Source organism: Macrosteles quadrilineatus, unplaced genomic scaffold, assembly GCF_028750875.1.
Source record: "Macrosteles quadrilineatus isolate MER2022 unplaced genomic scaffold, UCM_ALF_1.0 Scaffold_2__2_contigs__length_208266976, whole genome shotgun sequence".
Lineage (NCBI taxonomy): Eukaryota > Metazoa > Arthropoda > Insecta > Hemiptera > Cicadellidae > Macrosteles > Macrosteles quadrilineatus.
In genome coordinates this window covers 3,810,312-3,837,720 of record NW_026542595.1, presented here as the reverse complement: position 1 = coordinate 3,837,720, position 27,409 = coordinate 3,810,312, and the positions used below count along the sequence as shown (strand labels likewise).

Below are 27,409 nucleotides of genomic sequence, written 5' to 3'. Positions count from 1 at the left end.
CCTATACTTTAGGTGTACTTTAGGTGTATACTTTTATAGTGTAACAGAGAAACGCAATCATTGTCTCCAGCGACAAATATCTCCATCGGTCACGTAAACTTCATAACATAGCTTATCCGATCCAGGCCGATTAATTTGGCATGATTCGCCCTGGCACAACGTTAGGTTCTCGACTACTTTTGAAAAAAAATCTTTAATGCATATTGTTACTCAATTCTTAGTACAATATCAAGGTATGGTAAGCGGCTATTAATAAGCAATAAGCACAGAGTAAGATTATTGTATTTTCATTTGCAAAGTTAATATCGGCACATAGCAATCATTAGTTGTTTATCTTAGGCTCAATTACATTTTCTTAATATATTTTACAGCTCTTTCAAGAATCAAAATACCCAGGCCTAAACCTAATTATTTAGGAGGGTCTATATAAACTGAGTAACAAACAATGAGGTTATAATAGCAGCAAAGTCACTATCATCATTCTAGTTCATAAGATTTAGATTGCTTAAAGCATACAACTCAATAAATAAATATATGGGAAACAAAAAACATTGAAACCTGAATAGCCAACAATATAAGACAAAGATACAGAAAATGCAATGACATAATTTGAAACCAAGCAGGCCTACATAATGATAAAACATTAATGCAAACAACAATGCTTGTGGTTTTGTCAATTGAAAGATAAAATGTACATAAAAAAGGGGTTAACTTACAAAATAAGACTGTATATTATTTAGATGTTTAGTATGAAACCATAAACAGTTTTATGGCGCTAGGCACTGGCCGCGGCAAATTGAGAAGTGGAATTTAACAGCCATTTTAAAGCTATTATTTTCACAAAATAGGTTTGGTATCTAATAATAATTACCCTAGTAATAAAAAAAGAAGTTGTAAAGGAATAAAAGTGATACAACTTTTATGAGCTAGCTGCTGAGTCAACAGTTCTTGGAAGTACTTGACTTGACACTTGATTGTCGTGATAAAATATTAATGGGTTTGAGATTGCTAATGGGATTTTTATTGCATAATTACTCTGGTAATAAATTAATAAAATGTAAACAAACATCTGATAAACCTTTTATGTGCTCCGAACCAACTAGCGATCAATAAAATTATGGCCCATTAAAAATTTAAGGACATAGTCTGGCATTTAAGGACAATTCCCGTACATTTCATGGCCAGTAAAAATTTAAGTACAATTCCCGGTTTTCCCGGATTTCCCGGTTGGTAGACACCCTGTTGGATAGGGAGGCGGGGAGCTATTGAAGGCCTGCCAGATCACCCGACTTGACGCCGTTAGACTACTTTTTGTGGGGCCACCTAAAAAGTAGAGTATTTGTTAACCGCCCAGAAAACATCCAGGATCTCACAGCAAGAATAATAATGGAAGCACGATCTATTAATGAAGAAACGCTGTCCAGGGTGGTAAACGAAATTTACAATCGGTTAGGGCTCTGTCAAGTTACTCTTGGGCATCAGTTTGAGCATTTGTGAATATTAACAAGTACGTAAAGTTGATTATTCCAATTACATTTATTATTTAGTTTAGGAATTCTATTAATTTTGATTGCTATTGTGTTTTTGTTGTTGTAGGGTTGTAGTATTATTGTAATTATTTGGTATTCTATTTTATTGTAATTATTTGGTATTCTATTTTATTTTATTGGTAATCAATCTTTACACTATCAAACATTAGAGTATAAAGGAAAAAAGGTGTTCCAGACTTAATTCACCCGTTCAACGCTAAGTACATTTTAAGCCACCATATTAGACAGGATGCAAAAAAAAACATTTTTAGACACATTGTTAAATTGGTCTCTCAAATACCTTTAAAATGAGAGGTCACAAGATGGGGGTTGTCATTTGAAAATTTTTAGTTGCCCCCCCCCTTACCCTTAGGGGATTTTTTCAAATAAATAAAAAGGTGCCTAATTTTGGCTCAGTCCCACGAGTGGATAAGTTCTATCTATTAATGACAAAAAAGATAAAATTGTGTTCCAGACTCAACCCGTTTAACCCCAAGCACATTTAAAGCCGCCATCTTGGACAGGATGCAAAAAAAAATGTTTTAGACACATCGTTAAATTCGTCTTCCAAATACCTTGAAAATGAGTGGTCACAAGATGGGGGTTGTCATTTGAAAATTTTTAGTTACCCCCCACCCCCACCTTACCCTTAAGGGGATTTTTTTTTCAAAATTATGAAAAAGTGCCAAACATTTGTTCTTACTCAGTCCCGCAAATTAATTCCTTCTATCTACAAAGAGTAAAAAAGATAAGAAATGTGTGCCATACCTAATTTACCCATTCAACCCTAAGTGCATTTTAAACCGCCATCTTGGATAGGGTGCAAAAAAATTTTTTTAGACACATCTTTGGATTTGTCTTCCAATGACCTTTAAAATGAGGGGTCACAAGATGGGGGTTGTCATTTGAAAATTTTTAGTTACCCCCCACCCCCCCTCGCCCTTAAGGGAATTTTTATTTTCAAAATTTGTTAAAAGTGCCTAACATTTGTTATTAATCATTCCCGCAAATTGATTTCTTCTATCTACTATAGAAAAAAAGATAAAAAATGTGTGCCAGACTTAATTTACACCCTATATATATATCTTACTAATATTATAAATGTGAAAGTTTGTGTGTTTGTTTGTTTGTTTGAACTTCAATCACACATAAACCACTGGACGGATTGGGATGAAATTTGGCATGATGATAGCTCACATTCCCGATTAACATATAGGCATATTCTTTTAGCCATTTTCAAAATCTCTAAATCAAGACAAAAAAACAAAATAATGTAAATACGATATAACTATTCCGTTCAAAGAAACACCTGTGAATTGTAAAACATAAATGACTGCGGACGTTTAATCTTTGCTTAGGGTTAATGTGATACAATGGTGAAGTATAAAATATAAATTCACAATTTTCATTTGTTATCTTGATGTCATGAGTTTTTTTTTAAGTTTCTGTTGTATTAAGTCTGTTCTTTTTATCATATGATTTATTTGTGTTTTTGTTGTCAAATGATTTTCGTAAACATGTTTTTGTAAACATTGGTTTAGTTTGGAATTAGAGTTTGTTGAAGCAAGATGTGTGAATAATATTCTTGTATAACAAATAGAACATGGTGGCAGCTTAGTGGATTTTTTATCGAACAAAGTCTAAAACCTAGCATAATGTCAAGTAAGGGCAGAAAAAAATTAAATACTCGTAGGCAAAGGTATGAGGACAACGAGGAGGACGATGCCCAAAGTGAATTCAACTACATGTCAGAAAGGGATTCTAGAAAGACTGAAGGTGAGTCACTAGGTTTTGCATTGGGACAGACAAACCGAGAAAATAATGCAGTAATGTGTACTCCTACTCCGATGATAAATCTGACGTTACCAACTCCAGAAAACTTCTCTTTTACTCCGAGTGAGTGGCATTCCTGGAGGAATCGCTTTCAAAGGTACAGACGGGGGTGCGGTCTGGATAGCACTTCTGACGCTCGGCAAATCGATGTACTTTTGTTTACAATGGGTAGTAGGAGTGAAGATATTTTCGATTTGTTTTCACCAAAACCGAATACTTATGACGAGGCTCTTCGGGCCTTTGATGAATACTTTGTGCCAAGACAAAATATAATTTATGAGAGAACAAAATTTCTGAGACACAAGCAAAAATTCATAACAGATTTGCATGGTCTTGCAAAAACGTGTGCATGGGGTGAACTGAACGATGAGATGGTGCTTTTGGTCCTCATTATTGGTATGAAAGATGAGGCTCTAAGTGATAGACTCCAGCTGGACTCTCAATTGACTCTGGAGAAAGCAATTAATTCCTTGCGCCAACACGAGGAGCTAGAACGCCAAAAACGTGAACTTGCCAATACTAATGTTTTTATGGTGAATAAAACGTCAGTACAAGTCGGTAAAACAAATCTGTCTGAAGGAGCTGGTGAACAGAAATTCACCGAGGATGCTATGAGAAAAAAGTGCAGGAAATGTGGTTGTAACTGGCATGGATCACTGGCCGAATGCCCTGCTAGGAAAGCCAAATGTGACAAATGTTCCGAGATTGGACATTTTTTTCGATGCTGTCCCTCCCGAGAAAATTGGATGAGAAAAAACGTTGTTAAGGAAATCGAACAGCAAGATTCAGACTGTGGTTATCAACAGGTTCCTGAGATTTTCATAGCGAATATAGACAACAGTGACAAAGCCTGGGTCCAGGAGGTAAAAGCAAGCTGTAGAAACCAGGATTTAGGTCTTATAAAATTTAAACTTGACACAGCAGCTGATGTAACCATGATTCCAGTAGGAGTTGTCAGTGATTTTATTAAGACTCTGCCTCTAGGAAAGTGCAAATCCCCTGTGTTTAGCGCAAAGAAGAAAGAACGAATCAATATTTTGGAAACTTTAAGGCTAAAGCTTGAACATAAGGGTGTATCAGTTTATGATCTTGCACATATTTCTGAGGAGATCACTGTTTCACTTCTTAGCAGACGTTCCTGCGAAGAGCTGAACCTGGTGAAGAGAATTTTTTCTGTAGATTCACCTGATATTGACTGGGCTACTAAGTATCCTAATTTATTTCAAGGGTTGGGAAATATGAAAGGAGAGTACAAGATTGAAATGAAGGAGAATGCAGTTCCTTACGCTATATCCACCCCCAGGGTTGTACCAATACAATACCTTTAAAAACCTAGGTGAAAGAACAGTTGCTTGAGAAAGGAGTGATTGTTCCAGTTGAACACGCGACTGAATGGTGCGCACCAATGGTAGTTTGCGCAAAAAAGGGAGGTGGGGTTAGGATCTGCGTAGGCCTATCCAAACTCAACAACAGTGTGAAACGTTGGTTTTATCCTATTCCAAAGATTGAACTTTCATTGGCCGAGATACTTCAGCAAGATCGATGCGAATTCCGGGTTCTGGCAACTGAACCTTGCAGAGGAGTCACAAGATTACACAACATTTATCACCCCTTTCGGGAGTTATAAATTCCGTAAGTTACCTTTTGGAATTACGTCCGCTCCTGAAGAGTTTCAGCGCCGCATGTCAAAAGCTTTAGAAGGGGCAAAGAACTGTTTAGTGCACATTGACGACTGTCTGATATGGGGAAGAACGAAAGAAGAACACAACGAGTGTCTTAGAGCCGTTCTAGAGAGAGTGCAAGCTAATGGAATCACCTTGAATTAGTAGAAGTCGGAGTTCTGCAAGAAGACTGTGACATTTTTGGGGTTTGTGCTGTCTAAGGATGGAATCAAGCCTGATCCAAGCAAGGTACAAGCGATTTTGGACTTACCAACTCCAAGAAACACTTATGAAGTACAAAGATTCATGGGCATGATCACTTTTCTGGCAAAATTTATTCCGAACCGCAGTGAGATTTTGGAGCCAATTACGAGCTTGTTAAAGACTAAAAACAATTTCTTTTGGGGACCAGCTCAAGAAAAAGCTTTTGTCACAGTAAAACAGGTTTTATCATCAGAGCCATGTTTGACTGTTTACGATCCGCAAAAACCCTCGATTGTTTCTTGTGATGCTTCAAAAAAAGGTCTTGGAGCGGTTTTACTTCAAGTTGAAGGAGAAATCAAGATACCTGTGGCATATATATCTCGGACTCTAACGCCTGCTGAAGAAAGCTACAGTAACATTGAGAGAGAAGCGCTTGCGTGCACATGGGCAAGTGACCGTTTGAAATGTTTCCTAATGGGTAAAATGTAGGGATGGACGGGTCCCGAAATTTCGGGAATTTTTCGGGAAAAAAATATTCCCGATTATCGGGACGGGATTACATTTGATTCGGGAATTTTTCGGGACGGGATTTGGTCCGATCGCCGGCGATTTTGCCGCTTCGCGAGTGCCGCTGACGCCGCAATTGCGAGCGATAGGTCCGCGAACGCAGGAGGCGAAGTCGTTTCGACGATCGTGCCGTGACCGCGGAGTCATACCGACGATCGCGCCGTGACCGCGGAGCCATACCGACGATCACGCCGTGACCGCCGAGTCATACCGACGTTTACACCGTGACCACGGAGTCATACCGATGATCACGCCGTGACCGCGGAGTCATACCGACGATCATGCCGTGACCACGGAGTCATACCGACGATCACGCCATGACCGCGGAGTCATAGCGACGATCGTGCCGTGACCACGGAGTCATACCGACGATCACGCCGTGACCGCGGAGACATACCGGCGATCGCGCCGTGACCTCGGAGTCATACCGACGATCACGCCGTGACCACGGAGTCATACCGACGATCGCGCCGTGACCGCGGAGTCATACCGACGATCGCGCCGTGACCGCGGAGCCATACCGACGATCACGCCGTGACCGCGGAGTCATACCGACTTTTACACCGTGACCACGGAGTCATACCGATGATCACGCCGTGACCGCGGAGTCATACCGACGATCATGCCGTGACCGCGGAGTCATAGCGACGATCACGCCATGACCGCGGAGTCATACCGACGATCACGCCATGACCGCGGAGTCATACCGACGACCACGCCGTGACCGCGGAGTCATACCGACGATCACGCCGTGACCGCGGAGTCATACCGACGATCGCGCTGTGACCGCGAGTCATACCGACGATCACCCCGTGACCGCGGAGTCATACCGACGATCGCACCGTGACCGTGAGTCATACCGACGATCATGCCGTGACCGCGAGTCATACCGACGGTCACCCCGTTACTGCCGTCATTTTGACGATCGCACCGTGACCGCGAGTCCTTTCGACCGCAAGTCACAAGTTTCTATAGGTACCTGAAAAATTGTTACCCATTTTTTGGTTTTTATAGATCAGTGCCACAAACGGTAAAGATTGATTTCGTATGCCTTTTTTGGTAACTGCAATACTCAAGACTTTCTTTTTATGCACAGAAAAAAATCCCGTCCCGTCCCGTCCCGAAAATCGGGAAGGAAATAAAAATCCCGTCCCGTCCCGTCCCGAACTAAAAATTCAATCCCGTCCATCCCTAGTAAAATGTACACAATTGAGACCAACCACAAACCGCTTGTCTCAATTTTCAAAACACAAAATTTGGACGAGCTCTCACTGAGGCTACAGCGATTCCGAATGCGTATGATGAGATACGATTATTGCATGACCTGGACCCCAGGAAAAGACCTTGCCATAGCAGATCTACTATCAAGAAGTCCTATTCTGGCTAATGAAGATGGCGAATTGACCAAAGAAGTGGAAGCCTTCGTCCACGAAATCAGTCTGATTAGTATAAACACTACAGACGAAAATGTGACAAAGGTACTTCACTCACAAATGAGAGATCCAATCTGTGCACAACTTAAGTTACAAATTTTAGACGAATGGCCTGTAAAATCAAGTTTACCTAATGAGATTCAAGAGTACTTTAACGTGAAAGACGAGTTAAGTTGTATTGTATTGATGGGTTATTGCTTCGAGGAACTCGGATGATAATACCTCAGGATCTACGAGCGGAAATGCTCGAGAGGCTTCACAGTGGACACTTGGGAATCACAAAAACAAGGAAACGTGCTTTGGGAATCATGTGGTGGCCTGGAATTTCTCAAGAAATAGAAAGGAAAATCAAATCGTGTCCAGTTTGTATTCAGAACTCAACTAATCACAGTGAACCGTTGATTCCGAGAACTGTCCCGGATTACCCGTGGCAAAATGTGTCTGTTGACTTGTTTAAACATGAAGACAAGTGGTATATGGTTATCGTGGATCACTACTCAAGATACTTTGAAGTCGAGGAAATGCATCGAATGAGGGCTTCAGATGTGATTCGGGTTTGCAAAACCACATTTTCACGTTTTGGAATTCCTCAACGTGTTTTTATTTAGATAGTGGGACACAATTTCACCATATTTACTCAAGTGAATTTAAATTGTTTGCAAAGGAGTGGGGGTTCTCCACATTCAGAAGTAGTCCCCACCACCATCAGGGAAATGGGGCAGCTGAAGCAGCTGTGAAAGTAGCAAAAGGGCTAATGAAGAAAAACAAGGATAAATTTGAACTTGCCCTACTTTCTTACCGGACCTCACCTCTTGAAACCGGCTTTTCCCATCTGAACTTATGTTAGGAAGGAAATTAAGAGACAATCTTCCATCTACTTTGGTTGGAAATCCTGTGGAAAACAAGAATTTTCTTGAGAGGGAGAATAAGTACCAGAATAAGTACAAGATACAATTTGATAAACGACATGGAGCGAGTGGTTTAAGTGAATTAGAAGTTGGAAGCATGGTATGGATCACAGATCTACGTCGACACGGTAAGGTAGTCAGGAAATTGAACGAACCACGTTCCTACCTTGTGGAAACTGACAAGAGAACCACTCGCCGAAACAGGAAGTTCTTAGTTCCTGCACCGTACTACGGAGAAGATGGTATTCTTTCAAACTGTTAATCCATGGTCCTTAATCGTCCATGAAACTCACGTGATCGTCCAGGAGCTGCACAGTAACCCGTTACGGAAGGTCCATTAAGAAACCGAGGCAGTACTGAGGTTCATAAAGATGTGGACATCTTGAGGCGGGATGTTGTATTAAGTCTGTTCTTTTTATCATATGATTGTGTTTAAATATGTTTTGTTGTCAGATGACTTTTGTAAACATGTTTTTGTAAACATTGGTTTAGTTTGGAAATAGAGTTTGTTGAAGCAAGATGTGTGAATTATATTCTTGTATAAGAAATAGAACAGTTTCAAACAGTTACATACACAAAGATAGACCTACTGGTCACTGAGATGTCAGTTTTGAGATACCTATCTACTAGTGTCTGACCAAGGCCCCACTAGAAAAACAAGGCCATGCTACAGGATTCATGACGTCACACTAGTGGATGGATTTCATTGATCAATTTATTGCTATCACCATTCCCATATGTTTTAGGTAAATAAACAAGCTGGCTGTTTGTAAGATTTTAATGGTAATATTTTAGTACAACTATCTACCACTGTGACGTAGTGTTGCGCTGCCCGTGCTGCAGCATGGCCTGTTTTTTCTAGTGACGCCTTGGTCTGACTCAGCCTCTTGTTTACACTTACATTGCAAACAATATTAATTGTTGCATAACAATCTTTGAACATCATTAACTAAACTATACGTTGTTTTACAATGTAAATACTTATGTTTAATTTGTTATGATTATTTATAGTACTGGTTGCTTAATCCTTCAGCGTTAATAGGGGCTCCTGCCAAAGTATAAGTAGGCTATACATAAACATAATCAAAATATCCTGAACTTTAACTACTTCTGAGTGGTTTTAACAGTCAATTTATACTGTGATTTGTAATTGGAAACTATATCTGAAAACTATAAAGATATCACCAGTTTTTTATAAAGGGTGTTATTAATATAAAAACTTTAAATTCAAGAACAGTTTAAAAAAAATTTCTTTTATGATACAGTGTGGAAGAAGCTACCTATTGCTTAAATTTGTATTTGAAGTAACCTTTGAAGTGTGCACTACAGTAGAACGTTATTATCCGAAGCTCGGTCATCCGAAAGGAAGAAAGAAGCAAAAATCAATAAAGTCGCGCGCCAATCACGGCTGGCCGTAGCGCTACGCCACCGCACGGCTGCTAGGCGGGAGGCAGGGTGGGCCTACGTGACGAAATTGTCGTGCACTATGGCCGTGCGCACCACTCCTACTCCCACTGACTTTGTCTCCGTCTCAAGTCTCAGTCGCCTGTGAGCATTCGACAGCGACAGTTCGTACGGGTTTCTATTGTGCTGTTTCATTCTACACTGACTATGTCGTCCAAACGTAAACGTGTAGTGCTTAGTGTTTCTGATAAACTTAAGATATTGGAGCAGTTAAAAAGAGGTGCTAGTGGATCGAGTTTAGCTCGGGAATATGGAGTTGGAAATGCGACGATATCTGACATTAAAAAGAAAAGTGAATCTATCACAAAATTTGCGTGTGTACTCGACAGTGAAGATGGGAGCCTACATAGAAAAACCATGAAAATGGCGGAAAACCAAGACTTGGACACCGTAGTGTACTTTTGGTTTATGCAGGTACGTGGACAAGGTCAACCAATAAGTGGCCCTTTGCTTTGTGAAAAAGTCCTAGAAATGAATGCGAAACTTGGTGGTAACGCTGACTTTAAGGCATCAACCGGCTGGTTGAAACGTTTTAAATCTAGACATGGTATTAGGGAGTTGGATATTCAAGGGGAATAGCTGTCTGCTGACACTGAAGCAGGAGAAAAATTCAAAGATTTGTTTGCAAGTTTGCTCAGTGAGGAAGGCTACGATGATAACAATGTCTATAATGCAGACGAAACAGGCCTATATTGGAAGAAAATGCCAACAAAGTCCTTAGTTTCTAAGAAAGAGATGTCAGCTCCTGGTTTTAAGGCAAGCAAGGCCCGCATCACTGCAATGGTGTGCGCTAATTAAACTGGAACTCGTACATGGCTACCTCGTGGTAGCTCGTGGGTAGCTCGTGGATGGCTACCCTTGCTTATCATAGGGAAATCTAAGAACCCGAGGTGCTTTAAGGGAATTGTAAAATTACCACTCACCTACAAAAACCAAAAGAACTCATGGATGGACACAAGCATTTTTGTTGAATGGTATGATACCGTATTTATACCGGAAGATAAAAAGCAACACATCGCAACTGGGAGCTCTGGAAATGTTTTGCTAATTATCGATAATGCTCCAAGTCATCCTTCCTCGATGGACCTCGACAGAGAAAATGGCAAGTTCAAGGTGGTTTTTTTTGCCTCCAAATGTAACCTCAGTTCTCCAACCGATGGACCAAGGGGTAATTGAAAGCTTTAAACGTTACTACAGAAAAGCATTGTTACGGATGGTTCTGCTTGGGCAAGAAGAAGACAAACCCATTCTTCAGCTCTATAAAGCAATAAACATGAAGGATGCTGTTTATATGGCTGCAGAAGCTTGGGACTGCGTCAAGGAGACCACACTGAAGAAAGCTTGGAATAAGCTTTGCCCAACTGAGGCTGCTCCTACACCTGAAGAGCCCCCGACCCAATTTGTGTCAGAACTGGTTGGCCTTATCAGGGCTCTATTCTCCTAATGGCAGACACAGCGATTGCCGAGGGCCTGGGAAGAGGCCTCAAAAGTATGTTATTTCTCTTGGAAAATAAATTTTGCCGATAATCTGTTAGAATTACAACTTTCCGGGGAAACTTAATAAGTTAAACTTATGTTTTCACGATCACAGAAAGAGTCTGCAAAGTCACTCTTATAAATTTGTCTAAAAGCAAAAAATAAAATGGTTTTATTTGAGAATTTTCCATTGTTCTAATTACAAGACTGTAATGAAAATATCAAAATTTTGTGTTTTAAGATATTAACAGGTGATCAGTTGATATGACAGTGAAACTTCTTTATTTGCTTCACCCCATACCATATAAATAATATAACCATATAAATACTTCAAGGGGCCACGAGAGTCTGCAAATGAGGGAGGAGCCTATTTGCGATGTGACTTTAAAAAATTTAGGAAACGTACAATACAAATACAAATGACGGCTGCTGCTAAAAGCCATATGAACTGCCCATGTCCAACACGTCCACGCCGTACAGTCCCCTAGTATAGTCAATTAATTGGTTACAAGTAGTATACATATAAAATCTGATAATTCATTTCAAAGCACCCAGTATTTATTAAAGCCCAAGAAGAAAACAAATTTTATACAGAAAATCTAAATTCCAAGCATAAGGTTTCTAAAAATACAAATTCCAACAACACGTGGTGATGTCTAGCATTATACATAATTAGTGTGATTAATTTGTTTTAGCTGGTTTTGTAAAGTTGTGATACTGTACAGAATATATAAGGAGTAACTATTAATCTGTAGTACTGGGTTTTAATTACATCATACTGCAAAACGTTCCAAGAGTTAGTGATCTCCATATTCTTGCCATACTCCTCCATAGACTTGCCCATGCGCTGGTGTAACATCAAATCAATGTCCTTCTGCATGACGTAGCCAGCAACACCTCCTGCTACCTCAGTGAGGAAGATAACAAACAGCAGTATGGCAAACTGAAAATGCACAACAACAATGTAGCCAAGTAGACAGTGGGGTCCCTTAATCTAAGGAGAAATAGTTTCCTAAAAACATTTTTTCTACAGTCACCCGACAAAGTTGGCTTCCTTGTACTGTTTATAGTACAGAAAGCTGCTAATTGCTGCATATTTATACTTTGCCGTACGGTTTATACTTTGCCGCACATCAGGATTCCAACGAAACAACACAAAACAGCGTGGTTCTATTATGCACGTAATCCGTGTGTGCTTAGAAATAGGTTGGCAACAATTGAAGATAATAATACTATGAGCAGCTGATTGACTATTATAACTACGATTTAACCTGTCATTTCGTGTTATAGTTTCGGTATTTCTGAACTTTCTGGACTTTTCTTTTAAATGTTTTTAAAACATTCCTACGATCTTAATAAACAAGAAAATACCTTTAAAGCATTTTTTTTAGGCGTGGAAACCACTTCAAATTACAAAAACATACGGAACTATATTCTCAAAACGTGGAGCACATTTCTTGCCGAGGAAAAATAGCGGAGTGATACGGACCGCAGGTACTACTTTCTCTAGGGCACCATTTGTGTTGCCAGCTGAACCTAAAAACGTGTTGTATAGTGTTTGAAAGACTAATTATTTATATGCTTTATAGTGACTGTAGGAAAAATATAATGTGTAACACGAGTGAAAAAGTCCTTTGCTGCACTCGAGATCCTTCCGCACTCGCCTGCGTCTCATGCGTAAACATTGCTCTTGTGTGCAGCAAAGTGCCACTTTCACCACTAGTTACACAAATAACTATTGGTTTTTCCTTTTTTAAATTTTGTTAACAGCCGTTCAAATTAGTAACAAAGTCTGCATTGGTGGGGTATGGGTTTTTGTATTTTGTGACAGCTTAAAAGTTGTATCAGTTTAACAAAGTATTAAAAGTATAACTTAATATCATGATTTAGGCTACGTACACATGGGAGCGTTGCAACGCGCTTCAGATAAGCCTTTGCGTACACATGACTGCGTTGCAACGCGCGTTTGAGCAATTTTTGTCTCATGGCATGACTCGGCATAGCCATAAAAATCAAAAAGGTAGTTTTTACTAGCTTTTTTGTAAGGGAGTTGAACTATAGATATAAAGAAAGAAAACAAAATCAAAATACCCTCCTTGCAGCTTAATTTAATATTTCAATTGAAAAATATTAAACTAATGATGTTTTTGCCTTTGTGGACATCAAAATGAAAAAAGTAAAGCGGTCCCGGGTATTTGTGTCGGGGAAAATTACCTAAAACACTTTTTACAAGAAAGTTTAGCTCGTATGTTTTTTCTTTTTTACTTTGTAACCTAATTGAGGATATGAATGTCAGCTTTTAAATACTAAAGCATGCTAATTGTTTCATTTAACCAAAGTTAAACTATGTCTAACACCTTGTGAGAGCATTGTTAGGGATTGGATTTCAACAGAAGAGAACATCGCAATTACCATAAGGTATTGTATATAGAAATACTCATAAACATACATAAAACCTACTCCCCTCTACTCCAAAACGCGCGTTACAATGCTCACATGTGTACGGTCCCATTAGAACCTTCGTAACTCGAGGCGCGCTGCTAGCAGGCGTTGCATGATGAACCTCTGAGACGCGCGTTGGCCGAAGCACTGGCGCTGCATGTGTACGCACTCATTTGATTGCTGTGTTTCTAGGACGCGCGTTGAGAGTATTGAAGCACTGTTCACAAGACGTGAAGCATGTGGTGGCTTTGTATTTACATTGAAACAATTTTTATGGTTTCAATACAGTTACCAATTAATCTAAGAAATTTGTCTAAAAGGAAGGCAAAGGAGCCATTCAGTTGATAAAAAATGTGTTGCATACATTTTGAAACAATACCGGTAAAGATTACAATTTTTTTCTGAACACATCTATATTATTTTAATACGCTACATGAAACTTATACAACAACAATAATAGTCCAGTCAATGAATGCTCAAAAGAGGGGTGTAGAGGACATGGAGAGGGGGAAATATTTTTTCTGTGGGAATGTGTTCAGGGTAGTTAGAAGATAAAAATACCAAAAGTCCCCGCCCCTGGCCCTGCTGCTTCAGCCCGGAGGGGGGGAAATACCCTTTTTCTATTTTTTTACTTCTACACTGAAAACCGTGCATCGTACGGAAAAAGATGTAAATTATAAAAAGAAAGATGATAAATTCCCTACAAGAAAGGTGCTATTCATTTTTCTGTATATGCATTAGTTTCCAAGATATTCTCAAAATAATATAGAAATTATTTTAAAAATTTATTTTTCACACGTTTTTTGTTGAATAAGTTCATATAATCCATTAGCCCGTTGTTGTTTTACATTAATCAGGATAGAACAGAAGGTTTTAGAGCACTAACCTATATCTTACTAATATTATATATCTGAAAGTTTGTGAGTTTGTGTGTGTGTTTGTTGCTCAATCATGCATAAACTACTGGACGGATTGGGCTGAAATTTGGCATGATGATAGCTCACATTCCCGATTAACATTAAAGCATATTCTTATCTCAAAAACCCTTTCGGGCTCCGCCCCAGTGGCTCTGTAGTTCCCCATGTTAATCTTATGATCTTACTAATATTATAAATGTGAAAGTTTGTGTGTTTGTTTGTGTGTTTGAAGTTCAATCACGCATAAACCACTGGACGGATTAGGATTCAATTAAACAAGTTGGTTCTGTTCTATGATGTTCAATAGCATAAAAGTTACAAGGATTACCAACAGGGTGCAGCACTATTATTTTTTTTTAGTTTATGACAACAGCTAATTTCCAACCAAAAGGTGAGTGAGCGTAGCGAACGAACTTCAACCTGGAGGCGAGTTAGCGTAGCGAACGAGCTAACCTGAAGGCAAGTGAGCGCAGCGAAAGGGACCATCTGGATCCGAGAATCGCCATCGAGGGCATCTCCATAATCCAATTCTTGTTCATTAGACTCAATATCTGCTATCGATGTGAGAGTGTTGTGTATATATTCTTCATCTTCCTCATTTATCATAATTGGCATTCATTTAAACGGTTCCCTTAGCAGTTCTCGCATAAAATGGGGAATTTAAAGCATATTAACGTATTTTTATATGTATTTAACCTCTAAAATATTTTCAAGCTAATAGTATCTATGTTAGCTAAAAAGATATTTCGGAGGGGATATATACCTCCCTTCCTCCCCAGGGACCGCCACTAGTCAGTAGATATTCATTTGAACAGTCACCGAAATTATAGTAAACCAGAAACAGTTAATCCCTAACCAAGTTTTTTGCAAATGTACTAATGATTGTAACAGTGCCAGATGTGCAATTTGTGCATGCAAGAAAATGTCCAATTGTTCTCCATTATGCCAGAACTGCTAAGGGAACTGTTTATATGGAATGCCCATTCTGATGAATGAGGAAGATGAAAAATATATAGGCCTACACCGCACTCTCACATCGATAGCCAATATTGAGTCTAATCAACAAGAATTGGATGATGGAGATGCCCTAGATGGTGGTTCTCAGTTCCAGATGGCACCAGTTTTTGGGACAGATGTCGGGCTCTCTCGTCCCAAGTGACCATAAACAATGGTATTAGGTCTTGGTTTTGGTATCTAATTGTCAAAAATAATACTGCACAAATATAGCTACAAAAATAATTTTTCACTTAAGTAGCCTATAATAATTATGCTAAAATTATTTGTTTCCATGACAAATATTCACGACTTATTTAAATTCATATGAACTATTTTAAACACAGTATATACAATTGATATATTATACAGGGCGTTTATAAAAGAATCATCAGGTTTTAAAACATTTTATTGACGTTAATGTTAAACAAATATGGATATAAAATATATCAACAGAAAGTAGAACTCTTAAATTATTCATAGATACCCCCATAAGTGCTCAATGTGCCGTCCATTAGCCGTGGAGCAAATTTCCAATCCATGTTGTAAATTGACCCTTACACCGGCTAGCACCGCAAGGTTGATTGATTCTACGACATTGCGAATTCGTCCATGGAGCCCTTGAAGCGTTTAAGGCATTTTCGGTACATAAAGTTTGTTTTTTACATAGTCCCATAGAAAAAACCACACACCGTAAGATCAGGAGATGTAAGGGTCCATTTGGAAAGGGTCAAGTCATTATCGTCAAAATGTTTTTTCTTGAATCGTAATAATTTTTAAATTATGCAAACACGTCCAAGAAAAACCCAAGACTGATTAATGAATAGCTGATTATAAAATTTGGAAACTTGCTTTTTAAGCCCATGTTTCAAATATTAATGTGGGACAAGAATTGAGTGAGGTACATGCCATTAAAACCTGATGATTCTTTTATAAACGCCCTGTATTATATAGGTTAGTACTTTAAAACCTTTGTTCTATCCTGATTAATGTAAAACAACAACAGGCTAATAGATTATATGAACTTATTCGACAAAAAACGTGTGGAAAATAAATTTTTAACAGAATTTATTATTTTGAGAATATCTTGGAAACTAATGCATAAACAGAAAAATGAATAGCACCTTTCTTGTAGGGGATTTTATCATCTTCTTTCTTTTTATAATTTACATTTTTTCCGTACAATGAACGGTTTTCAGTGTAGAAGTAAAAAACTAAAAAAATTGTCTTTCCCCTCCCCCTCCCCCCGCTGAAGCAGCAGGGCCAGGAGCGGGGACTTTTGGTATTTTTATCTTCTAACTACCCCGAACACATTCCCGCAAAAAAAATTTCCCCCTCCATGTCCTCTACAATCCCTTTATTGACTGGACTATAAGGCTTTAATATTTAAGATTTAACCCCACATATTATATACCAAAATGTTCGCCTAGGTGTGTAGATTTGCAAACTGACCTTACGTTTTTTTTAAGTCCCTTTGACTCTGCCCCAGTGGCTTTTTAAAGATCCCATGTTATCCTTATGAAGAACATATTTGTTTATATTATGATCTGCTGGATATTTTGATTGCTGTTACCTAATATTTTTTTTTCAATTATTTACTGACTTGGTTGAAATGAAATATTTACTATTTGAATTCGGGTTGGGTTGGGGTAAATATTACAATGGAAAAAAGTGAGAAAGCCTAGACAATTTGATATAGGCTACTAAAAGAAAACAGAATTAAAACAGAAAACAGAACTTAATTGTAACGTTAAGAAGTATGTATTTTGTATTCTGTACATTATGTGGAAAATAAACATATTATTTCATTCATTTATTTCATTATTCAGAATTAAAACTGTGCTGCATTTCTTGAGCGATCATTGAAAGAGCCTATTTGCAAACTATGGAAACATAGGAAAGTCATAGAACACCATCAAGTAGATGAAAGAGAAATAATGTTTTTTTCAGAATAAATAATCGTTACTATGGACTATTTATGCGGCTATGAGTGGGAAACATTTGTAGAAGACACTAAAAAACAAGATCAGCTTTTGAAAATGATAAGATATTTACAACAAATGTTGATTATATCAAACTATTATGTACATCGTGACTATTTTGATAATCTTTGAGTCAATCATCCGAAATTATTACTGTTATTTGTTTTAAAATAACGCCTGTAATACTTTGCAATTGCTCGAATTCGAGCAACAGGTACACTACTCTACATTAATTTGATAGGCTATTATTAAAAACCCCATAAAAAATAGATCCATATCTAACTTACCGTGATAAGCATAAAGTTGCTTTCCTGTATGGCTCCACAACAGCCAAAAAAAGCTACCACAAAGACTAGCACTCCCACCACTATTAGAACCATTGGAGCTGAGAAAAACTTGTCATCGATGAATTGGGAGTAGTTGTAGTACATTTTCTGTATTATGATTCCAACAGTGAAGATGATGATGCCAGATATCTATAATTGACAATGATATTTTACTGTCTTAAATTAATAATTAATTAATTAAGAAGTGTAACAACAATCAGTGAGATTATACCAGATTAAACAGTTTGTAGGGATGGGTCCAACACATTTATCCCTCTTTTAGATAAATAACATTTTGCTTCTTGATTCTGTAAATATATATTTTTACTCATACTAAAGCAAAAACAGCTGTTTTTAATATGTACATATGTTACTGTTCTTAAGTAGGTCTTTTACTTTTTTTACTCCCTAGGGAGTAAAAAACCTTTTCTTCATACTACAGCAAAAACAGCCGTTTTAATGCATGTGTTGCAGGTCTAAAGTAGAATTTTTACTCCCTAGGGAGTATAAATCTTTTTTTGTTTCTAAGGAGTAAAAATTAGCAGTTTTAAACAGTTGTGAATTTCAATTGTGGCAATCGTATCAATCAAAATTATTTATCGATTGATTTATTAGGTAAGGTGTTAGCCTAATTGTTGTAGAGTGCTCGAAATATCGATGGTATAATGTAGGTACTGTGACACAATCGTAATAGACGAAATGATTGAATCGCTTAATAAACAGCTGCTTATTTGCATTAGCCTATCTGAATTAAAAACAAGCTGGAAGTCATTTGGGGAGGTTATCTTTATTTAAAATTTAGTTTTCTGGCTAGTTTGTTAATTAATGATGCAATATGACAAAAAATATAATTCACCACACGGGCAAAAAGAAATTAACCCTCGCTCATTTTCTGACCTCGGCTTGGCCTCGATCGTAAAAATTGTCCTCGGGTCAAAAATGGTCACTTTAGATCCTGGTAATGAAATATACTATTTTAGCCTCTTACGAAGTTATTATGAAGAACATAATTGTTTTCATTTTGATCAGCTGTATAATTTAATTGCTGTTATTTATTTTTCAATTCAATGAAACGCATTGGGTACCGTACATTTACTGATTTTGTTGAAATTGTTAATTGCATGTATCAAAGAGAATGGAGGCGCCATCCCTTACAATATATGAAACTATATGAAAAATAATTGTTGCCGCTTTCATAAACGCGTTGCGGGTCTAAAGTAGCTCTTTTACTCCCTAGGGAGTAAAGACCCTATATAGTCCCTAGAGAGTAAAATTCAGTAAATTTTGATTGTTTATGTAGACAACCCAGGGTGTCTACTACATTCTGGATAAAACATTCATGAACAATTCCCGTACATTTAAGGACACTTTGTCATAACCTTTGTCGGTGTGATTACCGAAGATATTTTCCTGATTTATCAAACTCTATTAATCTTGTTCTTCACTGTAGTTGTACCAGAGATAAAAGTAAGTAATAATAGACGAGAGTTAAATTTCAAAATAGAAATTTATTAAAATGAGACAATCATTTATTTTGGCTAAAGCTTTAGGCCTATAGTGTAACAGAGAAACCCAATCATCCGTCTTCCGTGATAGCGACAAAATCCTGAATATCTCTATCGGTCACGGAAACATAATCATATTATATCAGATCTAGGCGGATTAGTTAGGCCACTTTTCTTGACTACTTTTGAAAAAAATGTTTAATACATATATTGTATCTCAGTTCTCGGTACAAAATCGGTATGGTAAGTGGCAACCAGTAAGCACATAGTAAGATTACAGTCTTATCATTTGCAAAGTTAACATCGACACACAACACACATCAATCATTAATTATCTTGGGTTCAATTAAATTTTGTATTTTTCAGGTATGTTATGCCTAGACATAATTATTTAGGAGGGCCTATATAAACTGAGTAACAAACAATGAGGTTATAATAGTATCAAAGTCACTATTATCATTCTAGTTCATAAGATTTAGATTGCTTAAAGTACAACACAATAAATAAATATGGGAATCAAAAAACATTGAAACCTGAACAGCCAACAATATAAGACAAAGATACAGAAAATGCAACAACATGATTTGAGACCAAGTAGGCCTGCCTAATGATAAAAAAATTAATGCAAACACAACAATGCTTGTGGTTTTGTCAACTGAAAGTAATAGCCACAAAAAAGATTTTAGCTTACAAACTACGACTGTAGATTAGTTATAAGTTTAATATGAAACCATACACAGTTTAATGGCAGTAGGCAATGGCCAGCGGCAGAATGAAAGTTCAAGATGAAAGACAAGTAAGAAGTGAAATTTAACGGACATTATATAACTATTATTTCCATGATAAAATATGTTTGGGATCTCATAATAATTACCCTAGTAATAAATAATGGAAGTTGTCTTCTTATCTTATCTATATATATCTAATATATAAAATTCTCGTGTCACAGTGTTTGTCTGCAAACTCCTCCGGAACAAGTGAGCGCAGCGAACGAGCTCCAACCTAAAGGTGAGTGAGCGTAGCGAACGAGCTCCAACCCAAAGGTGAGTGAGCGTAGCGAACGAACTTCAACCAGGACGTGATTGAGCGATGCGAACGAGATCATCTTGAAAATTAAACGTAACGGTACTTTCTTTCCATCGGTCTGTCTTAGGGGAAACCTATAACTTAGGCGATACAAAGTTCGCCGGGTCAGCTAGTATATATATAAAATCCAATGTATGTTTGTTTGTCCTTTATGGACTCCGAAACCGCTTGACAGATTGTAATGAAACTTTCAGGCATCACTAAAACATTATTCAAGGATGGTTTATGTGAAGTTTGGTGCAGATCTGTCAAAAGGGCTCCCTGTTGCCCCAGTGGCTCTGGAGTTTCTCATGTTAACCTTATAAGTACTCATATTTAAATGGAATTAAAGAATCTTAACAGCTGGTTCAACTAAACAATTTGATTCTGTGATGTTCAATAGCATTAAAAGTTAATAGGTTTACCAACAGGGTGCAGCGCTATTATTTTTTTAAATTTATGACAACAGCTAATTTGCAACCAAAAAGAGTGAGCGTAGCGAACGAACTTCAACCTGGAGGCGAGTTAGCGTAGCAAACGAGCTAACCTGAAGGTAAGTGAGCGCAGCAAACCAGCTCCAACCTAAAGGTGAGTAAGTGTAGCAAACAAACTTCAACAAGGACGTGATTGAGCCATGCGAACGAGCTCATCTTGAAGATGAACGAGCATTGGGAAAGGACGACGTCTGTCGGGCCAGCTAGTAAAGGAATAAAGGTGATACAACTTTTATGAGCTAAGCTAATAGTTCTTGGAAGTACTTGACCAGTGCCGGATTTAGGGTACTTGCGGCCCTAGGCCAAATTACTTGAGCGGCCATCCCCCTGTGGTGGAAATTCCTTGTGATCGCGGAAGTAATCGTGAATATCTCCTATGCATCAAAGAGACATCATCATCGACACACGTGATCGTGGCTGAAATCATGGACATTTATCCTAAACCAAGTCAAAGCCATCATAGGTATCCGTGACCGTGACTGCAGCAAAATCACTAACATCCCCCGCTGGCTGCAACATGGGACATCATCCTCGACACTCACGACCGCGGCGAAATCTAGATCACACCGTGAGCTGTGACCTTGAGGGCATCATCACCGTCACCCGTGACCACAGTAAACTCGTGAACATCTCCCGCGGGCCGTATTCAGGGGGACATTTTTTTTCCATTTTTCGTTTGTCACCAAGAGCCAGAAGCTCCCTGACTGCAAACCCTGTAATTTAACATACCCGGGCCCCATGATGTAGGCCGAAGCATACGCACCGACCTTTGGCACACCATGGGAGGATGACTTAAGGTCGTCAGGCTCACCGGCTGCCGAAGCAACCCTTCGGAGAGAGGGTTGCCCCTCAATCCTAACCAGGGATACCGGCTACTTGTTTAAGCGTCACTCCACCTGGGTTCCCCCAGGTACGAAACCCAGAAGGACCATAATGGAATGCCCTGACGCATTTAGTGCAAGCAACTATCGGGACCTATCCAATCCCTGACAGGCAGAACCCGCCATCAAAGCCAGGAAGAAGGGGACCACCAGCAAGCTGATGGGGGGAACCCCAACCACCTATTTACACCACTACCCGATCGAGGCCTTACCCAGTTGCTGGGAAACCAGAGGTGACCAAGGCGATAGATCCCTGAACACCCCCAGCGGGCTTGAACCCAGCACCCGATCTACTTCGTTTGCCCATCAAGCCCAACATCACTGCCAGGCCATTAGGGTTTCCCAAAAAGAGGCAGGAATAGAAGTGGGTCCCACCCGGATGAACCTATCCACCAAAGGTGGCGACACCCTTTGTCCAATTGAGGTTCCAGGGAGAACCCCCCACACTCAAGATAACTATACCTTCCGGTCTCAGAGACAGGGATTGGCTGGTGGAGTGCGCCCAGCCGTTGCCCTCACACTGCGGAAAGTTACGTTCCCCTAGAGTGTCCCTGTATATGGTTAAAAGTATATGACAAATAAATAAAAGGTTAAAATACCTGTTTGTCGCCTTGTGGTCCAAGTATTGTTCTAGTGGATTATGTACATTTCGGCGCGAGCGCCATCGTCGGATCCGTATAAGAACTGTTTACACTAAACTTCCCTGAAGAGGTGCGTAAGATGTCCACAACACAAAACACATATAAAAACCGGTCGACCGTTATTTAACATCTTTTTACTTTTGCTACGCGTGCACGGGCAGGATATGGAGGCGCGCCAGACGTGTGTCGAGACTCGACTGAAGACGGTAGTTGGTCGTGATCTGACCTTTGTCCTGGTGACGTAGCTAGTGCAGCATTGTTTCGGCTATTATTCATTTGTATTAAGGTTTCAAAAAGAATGTTGGATTGCAGGGTGTTTTTGTCGTTTAACAGGTTGTTTGTTTCAATTTTAGAGGCTCTGTAAATTTCGAACTGTTCCAATGCCGTCATTGTTCGGCCTTTTTGGCAAATATGTAAAGGCTGCAAATTTGTTGTTATATCAGTATAACTATGGTTACTGGCTACCAAATGGTCGGCGAAATTTGATTTTTGAACGATGGTTTTCTTGGGAAGATGTTCTTTAAACCTCTTTACAAAGGGCCTTCCAGTTTGGCCAATGTAAAACTTATCACAGTCATTACAGGTTATTTTATAAACTCCTGTTTTTTGACAAAAGTCCTGTGGTGTATTTTTTACGGAAAGGAGATTTTGGAGTTTGTTCGATGTTTTGAAGAAAAAATGCCTAAATTACATAAAAACGGACAGCCTATGAGACCATTAGTAAACTACATGCCGGCCCCCGCTTACAAACTAGCTAAAAGATTAGAGAAAATTGTAAAAATGAATGTCACATTCAATAATAGCCACAGCCTAAAAAATAGTATGGATCTAGTAAATAAAATCAAAGACATAAAACCTAATGACAGACACACTCTTGCCTCTTTAGATATCTCCAGCCTATATACTAATGTACCCGTCCTAGAAACTCTAAAAATACTACAGAAAAATCTGACCGAAAATTCTAATTTGAACCAAGATGAAATAAATGAATTGATGCTTTTACTGAGAACAGTACTCCAACAAAATTATTTCAGTTTCAATAATGAATATTTTACACAGAAAGAAGGGCTCGCCATGGGGTCACCTTTATCAGGAATATTAGCAGAAATATTCCTGAATGAAATGGAGAACCAGCATTTATGGACAGACAATACCAACAAATACAAGGACCGTATCATTTTCTACCATAGATACGTTGACGATATCATCATCATGTATAATGGCAACAATAGACAAATCCAGCTTTTTAACAATTATTTAAACAACATTCATCCACAACTAAAATTTACAATAGAATTTGAAGAAAACGAAAAACTCAATTTCTTAGACCTAACACTAACAAAAACAAAAGATAAGATTGTATTCAGCATCTACAGGAAACCTACAGCCACTGATACCACCATTCATGAAACTTCCCATCACCCCTTCCAACACAAGATAGCAGCATACAATAGTTTCATTCATAGAATGCTCACCGTCCCCCTAAACCCCGATGATTATGAAAAAGAAATAAACATAATTAAATACATCGCCGTCTCAAATGGATACAGCCCTAAATTGATCGATAGTTTAACCAATAAACAGATAATCAAGAAAAAAGCCATTACTAGCACTGATAACAATAAAGAGCGAATGGAGTATGTATCAGTTGAATTTGGAACCAACCTCTCCCATACACTGAAAACCAGATGAAGAAGCATGGCAAAATTGTAGCCTTCAAAACATCGAACAAACTCCAAAATCTCCTTTCCGTAAAAAATACACCACAGGACTTTTGTCAAAAAACAGGAGTTTATAAAATAACCTGTAATGACTGTGATAAGTTTTACATTGGCCAAACTGGAAGGCCCTTTGTAAAGAGGTTTAAAGAACATCTTCCCAAGAAAACCATCGTTCAAAAATCAAATTTCGCCGACCATTTGGTAGCCAGTAACCATAGTTATACTGATATAACAACAAATTTGCAGCCTTTACATATTTGCCAAAAAGGCCGAACAATGACGGCATTGGAACAGTTCGAAATTTACAGAGCCTCTAAAATTGAAACAAACAACCTGTTAAACGACAAAAACACCCTGCAATCCAACATTCTTTTTGAAACCTTAATACAAATGAATAATAGCCGAAACAATGCTGCACTAGCTACGTCACCAGGACAAAGGTCAGATCACGACCAACTACCGTCTTCAGTCGAGTCTCGACACACGTCTGGCGCGCCTCCATATCCTGCCCGTGCACGCGTAGCAAAAGTAAAAAGATGTTAAATAACGGTCGACCGGTTTTTATATGTGTTTTGTGTTGTGGACATCTTACGCACCTCTTCAGGGAAGTTTAGTGTAAACAGTTCTTATACGGATCCGACGATGGCGCTCGCGCCGAAATGTACATAATCCACTAGAACAATACTTGGACCACAAGGCGACAAACAGGTATTTTAACCTTTTATTTATTTGTCAATCAATTGGTCCGGAAACACCACAACAAAATATAAAAGTATATGGTTTATGGGAGTGTGACTTGTAGTTTTCTCAAAAGTTCATGGGTACTTTTGGCTTTATAAATAAAAAAGCAAGAATTTTTTAAGTCTGAAACCGCCGATTAGAGAAGAAACTAGGTAAATACTTAAAAGTAATCTATAAGTTACAATATACAATACCCCCGTTACTAATTATGGTTACTAATATATGTGTGTCCGTTAGCACGATAACTCGAGCAAAAATGATCCGATTTTGATGAAATTTGGTACAAACGTGTAAACCTACGTTTATTCGAACGAGTTTGCCAGCATGATCGGACTATGGGAACAGAGGTTTATGGGGGATTTTATGGGGTCAAAATTGGTTTTTCACCATTTTATATTGTCCATTAGCAGCCAGCGTTACGGTACTTCGTGACTTCAAAATCCGGGATATATTTAAAATCATTTATAATTATTGACAATTGCTCTGAGTTAAGTAGAAAATTATCAATTTTTTTACGTGATAATCATTAACTTATCTCTGACATGTAATTTTTTAAACAAACTGAGAACATAACTTTGTAATTAGTTTTTCCAATACTGGTACAATATGAAATCATACATAAAAAAGTGGAAAACAAACTTTAATAAAAAATTAAATCTTTTAACTTAAAAAGCTTTGATAAAATCTTTAGATTATTACGTTATTTCAGCTAAAGCTCTTAATTTACTTATCAAAATAATTCACACAGATAATTGTAAAGAAATTCACAGTACTTCTGCCAGACAACATTGTCCGTAGGCCTAATTATTTCTTGGTCAGAAGTAACATGATGACCTTTAGCAACTTTTATTTATGAAAAAATTGTCGTTATTACAACAATTTGTTGGTTTAATGCTCTCTCAGTAATAATAATTTATCTGCTTTAATGTATTTGTGTTTCCATATTGTTTTATCTTTTAATGATTCCTGGAAGTACAATATATAGGCCTGGTATAGAGAATAAGTACCTAGGTGTCCAAGCAACTAATTTTTTTTTACCTCCCAATCAATTGAGCCCCGGTTATCCAAGACTTCAGGTTATCCAAGTTAGCTCTAGGCTGAAATGTTTGTTTTTATTTTCGGCCCAGATTCCAAATCATTTTACTTAACATGAGTTTGAAAACAATTGCCTACCGGTACTAATATAGTTAGGCTACGGTATGTTTTATGTTAGATATACTGTTCGCTTTGATTAAAAGTATTCTTTATACAAATACAGTATTACATTATTAGAGTCGTCTTGCTACAGACTAACTTTAAAATAAAGTGACCTCCATATCATCCAAGATTTCCAGTATCCGTGGCAGCCTCGGTCCTGTATACCTCGGATAATCAGGAATGTTGTGTTTGAAAATGACTTAAGTAAGTAAAAAAAGTCATAAATAAAAAGCAAAGAAAAATAATGTACCGGTTTAAAAAAAGTCACGCTTAATTCTCGGATTTCCCGGTTGGTGGTCACCCTGGTATATTGCAAAGGGGCGCTACTATTTTAGTTGTGCCTAGGGCGCTGACATGGTCAACAACGGGCCTGTAAGTAGGGGGTATGCAATTGCTAGTAAATTTTATGCAGACTTACGAATTTGACATTTAAGAAAACTTCACAAATTGAGTAGGCCTAGGCTACTTTTTAGCAAAAATGGAGTTAATCTACACCTTAGTCCTGCCCTCCATCAGGACTAACATTTGCTCATATTTATTCCTCGAGGTACCAGTAGGCCTAGTCTTTGTTAAGTTACCAAGTTGCGGATTAAGTTAGCCTAAATAGGCTATTTGGCTCCAAAACCCGATTGAATAAAACTTAATTTGAGGCTTAAGTAAATTGTGACTCTGAAACCAACGAAAGTAAGAGTAATGAAAGTAAGTAAGGGACTAGGCCTATTTAACTACCGTAGCTCGGAATAGACTTAGTAGTTGACTAGGGCCTAGCGTATACCTCAAGCTCCGATACCCAATTTCTTAGTCCTAGATTAAAAAGTGGTTTGAACTGGATTTTAGTACAGGTTAGCGTTAGTCCTGAGCTCCAAAACCCGCCCTTAGGTTTAATATAGGCCTAGTCCTCTGAGGCTGGACTTAACTTAATTTAAAACTTAGGCTACAGTATTAGGCTAGCTTAATTTACATTAGGTAAAGTATTGAAATTTCGTAACAGGTCTTATAAGGTATGCAAATGAAATAAAAGAATCAGTAGCAACTTACAGCGAAAAGAAGATTAAAAAAGAAAAGGAGGTATTTGATGCAGCTCATCCCTACGGAATCCATTGTGAATATTGCTACTGAGCAGTGAGCAGTCGTAGGACTAGGCCTAAGTTACTGATGATTGTTCAGTTTCGATGTTTCTTCAGAACAACTTATTACTATCCCAAAAGTTTGTCTAAAAATGTCAGACTACCGTTTAGAATAGCTCTAGGCCTATCACTAACTTATATTTCTGGAAATTAGTTTAAAAATGAAATTGACGGTTCACTTGGTATATAAAACAAAACTTTCTGATTAAAGTAAACTATTCTGTTCCGTCATCGTAGCACGGTCTCGTCTTCTTTCCCTTTCACTTCCACTATCGTCTTACTTTTTTACTTTTCTCTCCTGC

The 27,409-nt window shown here is 38.2% G+C and overlaps 1 protein-coding gene across 1 annotated transcript in view; it reads right to left on the bottom strand.

Moving 5' to 3' along the window:
* LOC128986279 (CD63 antigen-like) overlaps nucleotides 1–27,409 on the bottom strand; it is a 48,242-nt gene extending 20,833 nt beyond the window's left edge. Inside the window, exons 1-3 of the mRNA XM_054406553.1 lie at nucleotides 27,019–27,409; nucleotides 17,697–17,885; nucleotides 11,848–12,018 (exon numbers count right to left, since the gene is read on the bottom strand). Coding sequence (XP_054262528.1) covers nucleotides 11,848–12,018; nucleotides 17,697–17,885; nucleotides 27,019–27,081 — 423 coding nt within the window. The 5' untranslated portion in view covers nucleotides 27,082–27,409. The remainder of the gene's footprint in view (nucleotides 1–11,847; nucleotides 12,019–17,696; nucleotides 17,886–27,018) is intronic.